General features: G+C 44.4%; 1 protein-coding gene and 1 pseudogene across 2 annotated transcripts in view; one reads left to right on the top strand and one right to left on the bottom strand.

Moving 5' to 3' along the window:
• The window catches only part of LOC144680613 (uncharacterized), a 447,610-nt gene that overhangs the window by 263,057 nt on the left and 170,143 nt on the right, over window positions 1-14,410 (top strand). Inside the window, exon 19 of the mRNA XM_078541787.1 lies at window positions 13,057-13,101. Coding sequence (XP_078397913.1) covers window positions 13,057-13,101 — 45 coding nt within the window. The remainder of the gene's footprint in view (window positions 1-13,056; window positions 13,102-14,410) is intronic.
• On the bottom strand, window positions 9,578-9,838 carry LOC144680616 (small ribosomal subunit protein bS21m pseudogene; annotated as a pseudogene). The gene has a single exon (XR_013576587.1). The product of XR_013576587.1 is annotated as a small ribosomal subunit protein bS21m pseudogene (transcript).

The following is a 14,410-nucleotide window of genomic DNA, read 5'->3' as shown; positions in this document are numbered from 1 at the left end:
ATTTGGGCAACTAAAAGATGCTGTCATTAAAGCTAGAATTGTCTTAGGCATAATAGATCATGTAGTGAGAGCAACTCTACTGAGAGAGAAGCTTATTCTCAAGAAAGCGATAGACATGTGTAGAAGTGCAGAGATTGTAAAACATCAACTAGAGCACATGCATGACAGAACAGACCAAGAGTTACATTATGCTGAAAGACATTCCAGCTTGAAGGGGCAGAACAATCACAGATAATGGGCAGGATGCAAACACTGTGGAGGACATCATACAAAGGAAAAGAAGGATTGTCCATCATGGGGAAAGCAGTGTTTTAACTGGAAGAAGCTGAATCATTTTGCACACAAGTGTTTGGCTAGAAAGAAGCAAAACAAGCCTGTACAGATGGCCACTGGTGAGATATCAGCCAAAAATTCTGACAAATCACTATATACCATACAACAGGTTGGTTCCATCAGGTCTGTAGGTGATAAATGGTTTGTGACTGTTAGAGGGATGACTGCAGAAGGAGAGCATCAAGTGAACATGAAGTGTCAGACAGACACTGGTGCATCATGCAACATCATGACCTTCACAGACCTGTGCAAAATGGCTTAACGTGGCGATCCAAGAATCCTCGAAAGTAAGGTTGAGGCTGTATGATGGCACTTTACTCATACTGAGAGGGCAAATTAATTTGAGAGCCCAATGCAATGACAAGAATGAAGATCTGGAGTTCCAGATCATAGGCTGTACACAAAGGCCCTCATCTCAGCCGGAGCAAGTCTAAAGCTTGGATTCGTAACCGTAAACTTGCCAAAAGAGATTTACAACATGTCACAGTGTACTGCATTGACCGCTGAACAGATCATAGAGGAGTACAAAGATGTGTTGTGTTTACAGGGTTTGGATGTCTACCTGGTGAATATCATCGCGAAATAGATGAGAGTGTAAGACCAATTCAGCATCTGCTGAGAAGGGTTCTAGCTACCCTGAAGTCAAACCTAAAAAAGATTAAGAGCTGGCAAAGAAGGGAGTAATCAAGAAAGTGACAACTCCTACAAATTGGATGAGCAGCTCCTGGAAAGCTGAGAATGCACATAGACACAGAGGGCCTAAATAAAGCTTTAAAGAGATCTCACTACCACATGCCAACCATCGAAGGAATTTTGCCACAACTTGCCAAGGGAAAGATTTTACTATCCTAGATGCGAAGGATGTTTACTGGCAAGTGAAGCTGGATGAAAGCAGCAGTTTTCTAACTACATTCTGGATGCCGTTCAGGAGATACAAATACCAAATGGCATTTCCACATCTCCAGAAGAGTATCAATGCAGACAGCATGAGATAGTCAGTGATCTTCCCAGAGTGGAAGTCATAGTGGATGATCTGCTAGCCTATGGTTGTGGAGACACAATGGAAGAAGCCATAGTTGACCATGATCAGAACCTAGTGCGACTGCTGGAGGGAACTCGCCAGATGAATCTGAAGCTAAACAAGAAAAAATTGCAGCTGAAGATGCCTGAAGCCAAATACAAGGGTCACGTACTGACAGCAAAAGGTCTTCGCCCAGATCCTAACAAGATGAGAGCTGTAGCAGCAATCAACAAATGTGAAAGCAGTGTAACAAATTGTTGGATTCATGAACTACCTAGCAAAATTTTTGCCTAATTTGTCATCAGAGTGTGAACCATTGCACAAGTTCACAGGGATGTGCAGTGGTATTGGGACACAGGTCAAGAAGCAGCATTCACCAAAATCAAACTAGTGAAGACAGCGCCAGTGCTGAAGTACTATGATGTCAACGATGAAGTCACTTTGCAGTGTGATGCCAGTGAGACAGGTCTTGGAGTAACCCTAATGCAGCAAGGACAACCAGTCGTATTTGTATCCAGGGTGTTAACGCAAACTGAAAGACACTGCTCAGATTGAGAAAGTGTGCCTGGCTATTGTTTTATGTTTGTTAGCATTTTAATCAATACCTGCTTGGGACAAAGTAACAATGGACTCTGACCACAAGCTACTTCAAAGCATTTTTCTCAAAAGCTACTCTGCTCCAAAGCAATTGCAAAAGAACGTTACTTTGTTTTATCATCTAGAAGTGACATACAAGCAAGGAAAACAGGTGCACGTCACTGATACGCTGTCAAGTCCAGCATTCCCAATGAAGAAAGTTGAGGATGCCACAACAGAATGTGAAACCTTCCAGATACAACGTAAGGCAGCAGCTCGACATGCTCTGGAAGTCATCAACTCAGCGGAGACATTGAATCTGACAGATAAGTGCCTTGCTCAAATCAAGTGAACTACTCAACAAAATGAAACTTTCCAGTTACTGCAAGAAGTAGTGATGAAAGGATCACCTGAGAGCATCAATGACACACCTATGGTCACAAGAGCATATTGGGCATACCAAGATGAATTGACACAAATCTTCAGTGCTATCAACAGGAGTCAGCCTATGTGGCATCTTGTACAAAAGAAATAGAGCGATTATCCCTAAGGAGATAAGAGAAGAGATTTTGAAGCACATACATGAAAACCATCAAGGAATTCAAATCAAATCTGAGGAAGGCAAGAGAGAGGTGCTCTACTGGCCAAACATGAGCGATGAAAATAAAGATCACGTCAGCCAGTACAGTGCCTGTAACAAGTATCAAGCTAGCAAGCCACTGATGACACATGACATCCCAGACAGACCTTGGATGAAGCTGGGAGTAGACTTCTCCACTGTAGCAAGAACTGATTCTCTTGTCACCATAGACTACTGGGAGTTAGACCAGCTGACTTTGACGACCAGTGAGATATAGAATGCCTGAAAGCACACCTCAGTCGTTATGGCATTCCAGATAATGTGATGAGTTACGATGACCCTTAATTCACGAGTGAAGAATTCAGCTGCGCCACAAAGGATTGAGAAATTCAACACTATACATCATCTCCGCACTATCCCCAGTCAAATGGAAAGGCTGAGGTGGCAGCAAAAATCGTCAAAGGAATCACTAAGAAATCAAGGAAATATAGCACAGAAGTATGCAAGACAATCCTTGAATGGAGAAACACACCGACCTAAGGCATGGAAAGTAGTGCAATCTAAAGACTAAATGTTATGTCACACCCAAACTACACTTCCAATAGCAAAAAAGCTATTTAAGCCAAAAGTATTAACAGGTTTGAGTGAAAAATTCAAGGTGAAACAGCAGAAAGCCAAATTTCATGTTGACAAGACGTTTTTTAAAATTTATTCTTTCACAGGATATGGGCATCACTGGCAAGGCCAGCATTTGCTGCCCATCTTTAATTGCCCTGGAACTGAGTGGCTTACTCGACTACTTCAGAGGGCAGTTAAAAGTCAATCACATTGCTGTGGGCCTGGAGTCCCATGTTGGCCAGACTGAGTAAGGATGGCAGATTTCCTTCCCTAAAAAAGGACACTAGTGAACCAGATGGGTTTTTGACAATTGATGATAGTTTCATGGTCACCATTGCTGAGACTATCTTAAGATCCCAGATTTGTTAATTGAATTTAAATTTCACCAGCTGCAGTGGTGGGATTTGAACCTGTGTCCTCAGAGCTTTGGTTGGGCCTCTGTATTATTAACCCAGTGATATTGCCTCTAATCCACCATCTCTCTCAAGACTTCCAAACCATTGCCAGAGTTGAACATTAGAGAGCCCATCCGGGTACAAACCTTCAATGGTCTTAGAAGGAGTCAACCCACATGGCAACTTGGCACATGCATAAAGCAGTTGTCACCTTGATTGTATGTGGTGGAAGTGAACAACCAAATATACCGACACTACCGCAGGCATATACAAACAACTAGAGAAGCTGTTCCTTCATGCAGGCAGCTAACCAGGAAGATGGGATCTCACCAGCTGCACAGAATATGGGATGACCATCACTCAGAGGTCCACTGGTCCCCAACAATGGAAATGAAACAGTAATGGTTACGACACTCCCTGGAGAAGGAACATCACCCAGATGAACAGCCAATGACAATGCACATGCGAGCCATTAAGAGACCTGCATGATTTAACAATTATGTATGCAATGCATGTGCAGCGACTGATGAGAATAACAGTCTGTTAATGCATGAGAACAGCTGTGGTATAGCGGGTACATAGAGACATACATAGAAAATAGAAGCAGGAGTAGACCACTCGACCCTTTGAGCCTGCTCCACCATTCATTATGATCATGACTGATCATTCAACTACAATAGCCTGCTCTCGCTTTGTCCCCATATCCTTTGATCCCTTTCGCCCCAAGAGCTATATCTAACTCCTTTTTGAAAACATACAATGTTTTGGCCTCAATTACTTTGTGGTAGCGAATTCCATAGGCTCACCACTCTCTGGGTGAAGAAATTTCTCCTCATCTCAGTCCTAAGTGGTCTACCCCATATCCTCAAACTGTGACCCCTGCTTCTAGACTCCCCCACCATCGGGAACATCCTTCCTGCATCTACCCTGTCTAGTCCTGTTAGAATTTTATAGGCAGAATTTTCAGGGTAATGTGCGGGGGCGGGCGTGTAAAATGATGCGCGGTGACGTCGGGCAAGCGTCCCAACGTCACCACGCGCCGTCGCGATATTTCATTGGGCGGGCACACGATGAAGTGCGACACGTGCCCACCATTAATTAACGGGTTAGTTAAGGCCCTTAACTCAGCAATTGACAGATTTTCAGGCGCCCGTGCGATCTTTGGCTCGGCGCATGGGCGCAACGGACAGGCGGGTAAGCGACTTTTTACTAAAACTCATCCACGGGCGGGATAAGAGGGCTCAGTGGGGTTGTCAGTCTGGTCTGTGAAGTATTTATTTAAACAAAACTTTCTGCAACTTGCCTGTGATCTGTAGCAGTTTAGAACAAATCCCAGCAGCTTTCTGTGTACTTGTAACCTTCAGTTCAGCACTCTTCAGTCAGGATTCTTTATCGGGCCTGCAGCTTTACGGAGGCCTCCCTTGAGCAGGAGGCCCTGGAGCCTGAAACGCGTCATGCGCCCAGATCCACAGGTGTCAGTGAAGCTGGGGTGGAGCAGCCAGGTAATTTGAGGCCCACAGTCACATCCACTGTCTTCCCACCATCCAAAACACTGATGATTGTTGGAATCGTTAATGTAGTAACATTGCTCATTCACAAACTGATAGGTGTGGGTCATAGACAATGGGCCCTCGGCCCTTCAAAGATGCGTGTGTCCAGCACCTTCCAAAGTTGCCTCATTTCATTTCTGACCACTATCCCCACAGCCTTGTATGCCATGGCATTGCAACTGCACATCCAAATACTTATTACATGTTAGGAGGGCACCAGATGGCTCTTGGCCACGAGACCTTGAGGCTCCCCTTCCACAAATTCATCACCGTGAATAGGACATGTGTTGGAGTTCTGAGTATGCACCTAGCTGCATCTCTTGCAAGTTGCCCCCAGACTAGTCATTTGCGGCTAAGACCAATCATATAATTGCAGCAAGACATCCCTGTTCCTGTACTCGAATCCTCACGCTATGAAGGCCAACACACCATTTGCCTTCTTTACCGCTGCTGCACCTGCATGCTTACCTTCAGCGACTGGTGTACGAGGACACCCAGGTCTCGTTACACATTCTGCTCTCAATTTATAGCCATTCAGATAATAATCTGCCTTCCTGTTTTTGCTGCCAAAATGGATAACCTCACATTTATCCACATTATACTGCATCTGCCATATATTTGCCCACTCACTCAGCTTGTCCAAATCACACTAAAGCATCTCTGCATCCTCCTCACAGCTCACCCTCCCACCCAGTTTTGTCATCTGCAAATTTGGAGATATTATATTAATGATTTAGATGAGGGAACTAAATGTATATTGTGAATAGCTAGGGTCCCAGCACCGATCCCTGCGGTACCCTGTTAGTCACTGCCTGCCATTCAGAAAAAGACCCGTTTATTCCTACACTGTTTCCTGTCTGCCAACCATTTTTCTATCCTTCTCAATACACTACTCCCAATCCCATGCGCTTTAATTTTACATGCCAATCTCTTACGTGGGACTTTGTCGAAAGCCTTCTGAAAGTCCAAATAAACCACATCAACTGGATCCCCCTCATCAACTCTACTAGTTACATCCTCGAAAAATTCCAGTAGATTCGTAAAGCATGATTTCCCTTTTGTAACTCCATGCTGACTCTGTTCGATTCTGCCACTGTTTTCCAAGTGCTCAGCTATTAAATCTTTTATAATAGACTCTAGAATTTTCCCCACTCCCGACGTCAGGCTGACTGGTCTATAATTCCCTGTTTTCTCTATACCTCCCTTTTTAAATAGTGGGGTTACATTAGCTATCCTCCAACCTGTAGGAACTGTTCCAGAGTCTATAGAATCTTGGAAGATGACCACCTATGCATCCACTATTTCTAGGACTACTTCCTAAAGTACTCTGGGATGTAGATTATCAGACCCTGGGGATTTATCGGCCTTCAATCCCATCAATTTCCCCAACACCATTTCCCTACTAATACTGATTTCTTTCAATTCGTCCCTCTCACTAAACCCTATGTTCCCCAACATTTCTGGTATGTTATTTGTGTCCTTTGTGAAGACAGAACCAAAATAGGTATTTAGTTGGTCAGCCATTTCTTTGCTCCATTATAAATTCCCCTGTTTCTGACTGTAAGGGATCTACATTTGTCTTCAATCTTTTTCTCTTCACATACCTATAGAAACTTTTAGAGTCAGTTTTTATGTTCCCCGCAAGCTTACTCTCGTACTCTATTTCCCCCTTCCCAGTAAATCCCTTGGTCCTCCTTTGCTGAATTCTAAACTGCTCCCAGTCCTCAGGTCTGTGGTTTTTTCTGTCCAATTTGTATGCCTCTTCCTTGCATCTAATACTATCTCTAATTTCCCTTGTAAGCCATGGTTTGGCCACCTTTCCTGTTTTACTTTTGTGCCAGACAGGAATAAACAATTGTTTCAGTTCACCCATGCGCTCTTAGAATGTTTGCCATTGCCTATCCACCATCATCCCTTTAAGTAATGTTTCCCAATCCATCATAGCCAACTCACGCCTCATACCATCGTACTTTCCTTTATTAAGATTCATGACCCTCGTCTCAGAATCAACAATGTCACTCTCTATCTTGATGAAGAATTCTATCATATTATGGCCGCTCATCCCCAAGGGGCCTTGCACAACTAGATTGCCAATTATTCCTTTCTTATTACACAATACCCAGTCTAGGATGGCCTGTTTTCTAGTTGGTTCCTCAATGCATTGGTCCAGAAAACCATCCCGTATACACTCCAGGGATTCCTCCTCAACAGTATTGTTACTAATTTGATTTGCTCAATCTATATGCAGATTAAAATCACCCATAATTGCAGATGTTCCTTTATTGCATGCATCTCTAACTTCCTGTTTAATGCCATTCCCAACATCACCACTACAGTTTGGGGGTCTATGTACAACCCCCACTAACGTTTTTTGCCCTAGTGTTTCTCAGCTCTACCCACACAGATTCCACATCATAGGAGATAATATCTTTCCTCACTATTGCATTAATTTCCTCTTTAACCAGCAATGCAACTCCATCGCCTTTTCCTTTTTGTCTGTCCTTCCTAAATACTGAATACCCCTGGATGTTCAGCTCCCATCCCTGGTCACCCTGTAGCCATGTCTCTGTAATCCCGACTATATCATACCTGTTTACATCTATTTGCGCGGTTAATTCATCCACTTTATTGAGAATGCTCCTCGCGTTAAGGCACAAAGTCTGAAGGCTTGCCTTTTTAAGATTATTTGTCCCGTTCCCGCTATTTTTCCACTGAGGCCCTGTTTGATTCTGGTCCTTGATTTCTCTGTCTATCACTTTTCTTATTCCCCTTTGTCTTTTATTCTTGTCCTTGATTCCCCCTCCTGACTCCTTGCATAGGTTCCCATCCCCCTGCCATTTTAGTTTAAACTCTCCCCAACCACTCTGGCAAATATTCCCCCTAGGACATCAGTCCCGGTCCTGCCCAGGTGTAACCCGTCCAGTTTGTACTGGTCCCAATGTCCCAAGAATCTGAAACCCTTCCCCTCACACCAACTCTTCAGCCACATATTCATCTGATATATCCTGCTATTTCTACTGATTAGCACGTGGCACTGGTAGTAATCCTGAGATCACAACCTTTGAGGTCCTACTTTTCAACTTACTTCCTAACTCCCTATATTCTGCTTTTAGGACCTCATCCCTTTTATTACCTATGTCGTTTGTACCAATGTGTACCATGACCACTGGCTGTTCACCCTCCCCCTTCAGAATGTCCTGTAGCCACTCTGAGACATCCTTGACCCTAGCACCAGGGAGGCAACATACCATCCTGGAGTTTCGTTTGCAGCCACAGAAACGCCTATCTATTCCCCTTACAATTGAATCCCCTATAATTATTGCAATCCCACACTTTTTACTCCTCCCCTGTGCAGCAGAGCCAACCATGTTACAACGAATTTGGCTGTTGCTGCTTTCCCCCTGAGATGCCATTCCCCTCAACAGTATCCAAAACAGTATTTCTGTTTTGATGGGGAATAGCCACAGGAGATTCCTGCACTGCCTGCCTAGTCCTCTTGCTGTACCTGGTGGTCACCCACCCCCTTCCTGCCTGTGGACTCTTAGCCTGCGGTGTGATCACCTCTGTATACATGTTATCCACGATACTCTACCTCGCAGATGCTCCACAGTGCCCCCAGCTGCCGCTCCAGCTCTGAAACCCGGGCTTCCAGGAGCTGCAGCTGGAGACACTTCCTGGACACACTTCCTGGACACATGCTGGCCCCAGGCACTGGAAATGTTCCCGGCTTCCCACACAGAGCAGGGGGAGCACACCACAGCTTTGAGCTCTCCTGCCATGTCTTTTTTTTTTGGATCACTTGGATAATTTTTTTTTGGATAATAATTTGGATAACTCACAGTCAGACATGATAGTGCATGCAAATTTGTCTTTTGTTCATTATGAAAAGGGGGATGTTTGGTTTTGAAATGTAATCATTATTACATGTCCTATCTGGCTTGCCCTAGTCATGTGACCTGTGCCATGAGTCAGAGCTGGGGGAGCCATGCTACATTCAGTTCAATAAAGACACTGTAGTCTTTGAGCTAGTAACAGGAAGCAATCATGGACTAGGAGCTTGGGTCACCCTCACAATAAGATGCACATGAACGACACATTCATGACAATGGTCACATGATTTGAACATGAAATATATTTACAAAAGGTGCATTATATACAGTGAGAGAACACCCATGTGCCCAAAGTGATCTCAGAATTTATCTTTTTCTAACCCTACTGCTACATCTTGGTGCATCCCCGATACCACAGCAGAGGTGGGGAAAGCCTACTGACTGCAATGCCCTATTGTCTGTGATGACCTTTTTTGTAATCAGAAGGTCAAACCTGCAGCACCACCTGACTAAAAGCCAGGCTGGCCCTGCTGCAGCTCAAGTCCGATGTGCCTAATTAACAGCAAAACACCACAACACATTCACAAAATCAGTGTTCGCTTGTTCCGCCCCTTTCGCACACCATCAAACCCACAAAGTCCGGCCAAACGCTATTTCTCACTCAGGGATCCCACCTAGCAGTCCAGCCAGGGGTCCTGGCGGTTCTTCCTCATCAGGAAGGCCAACTTCCTGGCCATCTCCATGTTGTAGATGCACCACCAGTTCTCATAATTCTCACGGATACATTTCCTGCAGGGCTTCTTGTAGTAACGCCTGCGCTTTGCCTCTTTGATGATCCCACCTGTGGTGAGAATCTGGGTCAGGGTCCGGTAAGCCACCTCCACATCACCGCCCTGAACCATTACCATCTGCAACACGAAGCGAGCATGAGCCATGGGCACCCTCTGGAGCCTGGAGGGTGTGCTGCTGTGAGGCAAGTGCACCCTCCTCAGCCTGTGGAGAATGGGGTGATGGGGCCACAGGCAGAGGGCATTGGGATTGGCTGGACAATCTCGGAGTCACCTGGGTGGATGGCCCTGGGGTGTCCAGCTGATGGTCCTCCTCTCTTTGGGTACCTGAGGGCCCCTGTCTGACTCTGAGGAGAAGGGGCACCTGTGGTGAGGTCAAGGTGATCAAGTCCCCTCTCACCTAGCCACTGATGGATGCTACTTATGCCTAGAGTGTTGGAGTGCAGGCCAGAGCACAAATCCAGCAGAACCTGCTGGACCAAGGTTTCCAAGGCGGCCACCACCCTTCCCATGGAGACTTTGAGGCTCTTGCATGCCAGAGTCATGACATCAGACAGGATGTGTGCGGACTCCTCCATCCTTCACTCTAGCCTGTTGACTGCCTCTTGCAATTCTGCCTGATGTTCCACCACATGTCGTTGAATCTCCAGCATGTGTAATACGGCCGTTTACAGAGGCTCATCATCTGACTCAGACTCAGCAGGTGCCTCTTCTCCAGCAGTCCTCGATGGCCAGAGACCCAGGCCCTCACTGCCTCTGACTGCTGCAGAAGCATGTCTATGAGTTGTTCTCCAGAACATGACCCCAAGCTTAATCTAGATCTATGACCCACCAGATTATGTGCCTTTGCGCTGGGGGAGGGTGCAGGTGAATGCAGTGATGGGTCTTCATCAGATGCATCCTCTGATAGCACAGACTTGAATATTGCTGAAAAAAAAAAAGACATGTCTAAGGTTTTCATCTTGTACTCATCAGGACACTCGTAAGAATACCAATAAGGGGAAGACAACAATTTATACTGCATGTGAAGAGTGCTGATTGGTTGGCAAGTGACATTGCCATGGAGAATGCACCACTGATAGTGGCTGACAGTTAACTGCCAAGCATTATCTGAAATTTGTACCAGGCAGCTTGACCCTGATTGGTCAAGTTATTGCCCTGAAGAATGAGTCAGCGAATGTCTGTTACTTATTTTGCTTAGCTGAAACAGATGCAATGTATGTACATGTTCTTTGTGTCTGCAAAGAACAGGGCACTGTGTATTAATATATGTATCTTCCAGTACATCCAAATACACCACACTGCGAGCCCAACTGACAATCTTAAATTGGTTGTCAGCGTAATTCTTAGCACATTGAGGATTATTCAGCAAGTGTTGTCCAATCGCGGAATCACATCTAAATGTTGGACACTGTTCTGAGTTTTGCAAGCATGAGCTGGTTGGTTACGATCTGTACCCTGCCCATTGTGAACAGCAACTAGGACATGCTGTTTGATATGATCCACCATCCTTGGTACGTACAACCTAGATACCTAGCTTCACACTGGCACTGAACTTCATATATCACATTATTCATTTGTGTATAGGCAGAACATCTGTTTGGCTTGATGGCAGCATCCCGTTAGTGACAAATACCACTCGTGTTGCTACTGCATAGTAGCAGCATGAAACAGCTAGCTTCACCTCTTGCTCAAATTTTTGAGACACCTTGCCCTTCCAGGGTAATCCGAGGTAGACTGGGCACTTTTCAGGGCTGAAATTGACAGCCTTAGGCCCATTCATGAATTTTCATGGTATGCAGTGCAAAATAATCTGATCAGGGTAGTCAACCCAACCAGCCCATGCTTGCAAAGCTCAAAACTCCAAACAATGGAACCTATTGAAACTGAAAGACCAGAATTTTCTTCTACTTCAAAGCAGATGACCTATCAAAGGAAACTAGATAGCTGTTTTTTCTTTCTAAGTTTAAGCAGCAGGCCATTTTTTACCCCAAGTTAAAAAAACTGTGGGACTTAAATTGCTATTCATATCATGGCAGGAGGGTTCCCAGGGACTGTTTTCTTGAATTTTGAATGCATAATAGCACATTTTTCAATGGGAAAAGTACTCTAATACAACTCAGCACTTACACAATGCTGGTCAATATAATGGTCAACTTACCTTTTCAGGACAGAGTACTATGATCAATCACTGGAGTAAAAATACATCTAACTGATAAGATAGCATCTAATAATAACATTTGAAGTTGTCAAAGTATTTAATACTTACCTGTCAGAATGTTCCTATCTCCTCAGCAGGCTTCCCCCTACGTTCCTGAACTCTTATCTGGCCGGTTTCCCAAAGGCTTCCAAAATCCACCTGACCCCATGGCCAGGATTTTTCTGATGGCGCTGCACCCGAACAGTCAGCAGGGAACACATCCTGCCAAAACTGGCTGCTATTTAACACTCCAAGGAGCATTAACTGGCTGGAGATGGGACTTCCGCCACTCACTTGGGAGCATGTCCCACATCAGTGAGCTGCTGCCAATATGGTGGCCTGGCCACTGTATAGTCCCAAGTGCCAGAAGCAATAGTGGCCACTGCAATCCCTAGAGTCTAGGTCCTGGAGTCCATGACCAGGCAAGTGTGGGTTTCTCAGGGTGGGGAGGAGAGGTGAGATTTGGGGAGGGTGGGGTTGTTGATGGAGAGGCCAAGTGGGGGAGGGAGCACCCACAGGGGGCAGACCTTGTTGGAGGGGGTGGCCGCAGAGCACCCAATGTTGATAGAAGGCTGTTGATGGAAATGACCTCACCCCTTACATGAGGCTTGGGCAGGGTGACTTCCTGAGCTTCCACCCTGCTTCTGACCCCTCCTGCCAGCCTAAAAATTGAAGCCAGGTGGAAAATTGCCCTTATGTGGTCATTAATTGCCCACTTAAGGGTCTCAATTGGGGCATGGGCAGGCAGGCCTAGTCCTCACCTGTCCCACCAAGGAAGGGAGGTGGGGAGGCCATCTGGGGAATTTTATGGGCCCACCCCTGCATGCAAACCCACCAGCAGGGGGACCATAAAATTTTGCCCCATCTGTTTCCTTTCGCTTGACGATAGACTGCAGCAGTTCAAGACGACAGTTCACTACCACCTTCTCGAAGGCAATTAGGGATGGGCAACAAATGCTGGCTTTGCTAGCCCCAAGAAGGAATTTTTAGAAAAGGTTACTGCCTTAACCTATTTTTACCTAAATATAATTATACTCTCCCTTATTTTAAGTAATAATTTATTATTGTTTTTTGCAGACTGAAGCAAAAAAAACTTTATTGAATTTAATTCAAATCAATGCTCTATGGTATTATCAAAGAATTGTTGTTGTACGTTTCATTATAGGGTATTCCTGGAATGCCAGGACATATTGGACCAATGGGATACAAGGTTTGTATATAATTTAAAATCACAAGCATTTTTCTAACTTTTAATTAATATTAACTGATTTTATCATGATGAATAATGTAACAATAGCAGCTATCTTAACGGATCATTGTACATTAATATTTTAGAACAATGTTCATCTAAAGAAGTATGCTTGAGGTATAACCATCGATGGAGCAAGAGGAAGGCTGATTACAAGCACATTCAACCAATCTCTCCTAGATTATGTTTTCATTATATAAAGATACAACGTAACCACATCATCCAAAATACGTTTGCAGTATTGTATTAGGGTTACATATAACTATTAATGGGATGAAAAAATATGCAGTACCCTATAAATGACTTGTCTTTGTGGATTAGTGAAGCAAAAATGCACTGTTTGATGGTCACACATGTGTGACTATTGTTCCTTAGTTATTTTTGTGTCCTTGTGTTCATTGTAGTGCATCTTGTTTCTTTTGAAACAATGATTAGAGTAGCAATCTCCTGCAAATATTTGCACAGTACCTTATCTTCATTTCTGAAAAACAATTAATCAGCTGGCAAAATGCACAGAGGGGTATCTTTACAGAAAGTATGTTTTATTAATATGTGCATGTAACAGAAATAGTCTGGTTATAAGTCAAACATACATAAATTTTACAAATCCGATTACAGGTGTTCAGAAATCCGATGGCCTTCTAGGATCCCTTTGTGTACCTCTTGGGTATCAGGGGCTTCAGTTTGAAAACTTATAGGGGAATGATATTGTTCCCTTTCCCCAGAACCTTTCCTGACTTTTAGATAGGCAAAGCATTCTCAAAGCGTGCTGTACCTAACCATGTGAACTTATTATGTCACATCATTAGCATGGGTGATCACATCCCTGGAATGGAATCAAGTACTGACAGGGCCTAGATCTGTAGAATTAGAGATGGAAAAACTGGCCAAGCTGCAAACTTCAGGTCTGCAGCTATAGGCCTGATCCTTGGCTTCAAGGAAAACAGCAATCAGCAGACTTCCAGACCTTAATACCTATAGAACAGTTGGAAGGGGACTTTCTCAGATCTCCTTTGATTTGGTACTTGCCACACTCAGATGCTGCAGTATTAGAGGGTTCCAGATCAGAGTCGCCAATCCTCTAGATTACGCTGGAGTCCCCAAAAATTAAAGATGAATCTCCAGGACAATGCTACAAACAATCAAGATGACACCCTTCAGGAATATATCCAACCAAAGTTGGCAACCCTATTCCAGGAGCAAAGCGCAATATAATTTTCTTCTGCCACTCCTCAATATGAATGCCCTTACAATGGACTTCTAGAAGAAT

Source organism: Cetorhinus maximus, chromosome 5 (genome assembly GCF_964194155.1).
Source record: "Cetorhinus maximus chromosome 5, sCetMax3.hap1.1, whole genome shotgun sequence".
In the NCBI taxonomy this organism is placed as follows: Eukaryota; Metazoa; Chordata; class Chondrichthyes; order Lamniformes; family Cetorhinidae; genus Cetorhinus; species Cetorhinus maximus.
Note: the sequence above shows the minus strand (reverse complement) of the source record. Positions and strands in the feature narration are given on the sequence as shown.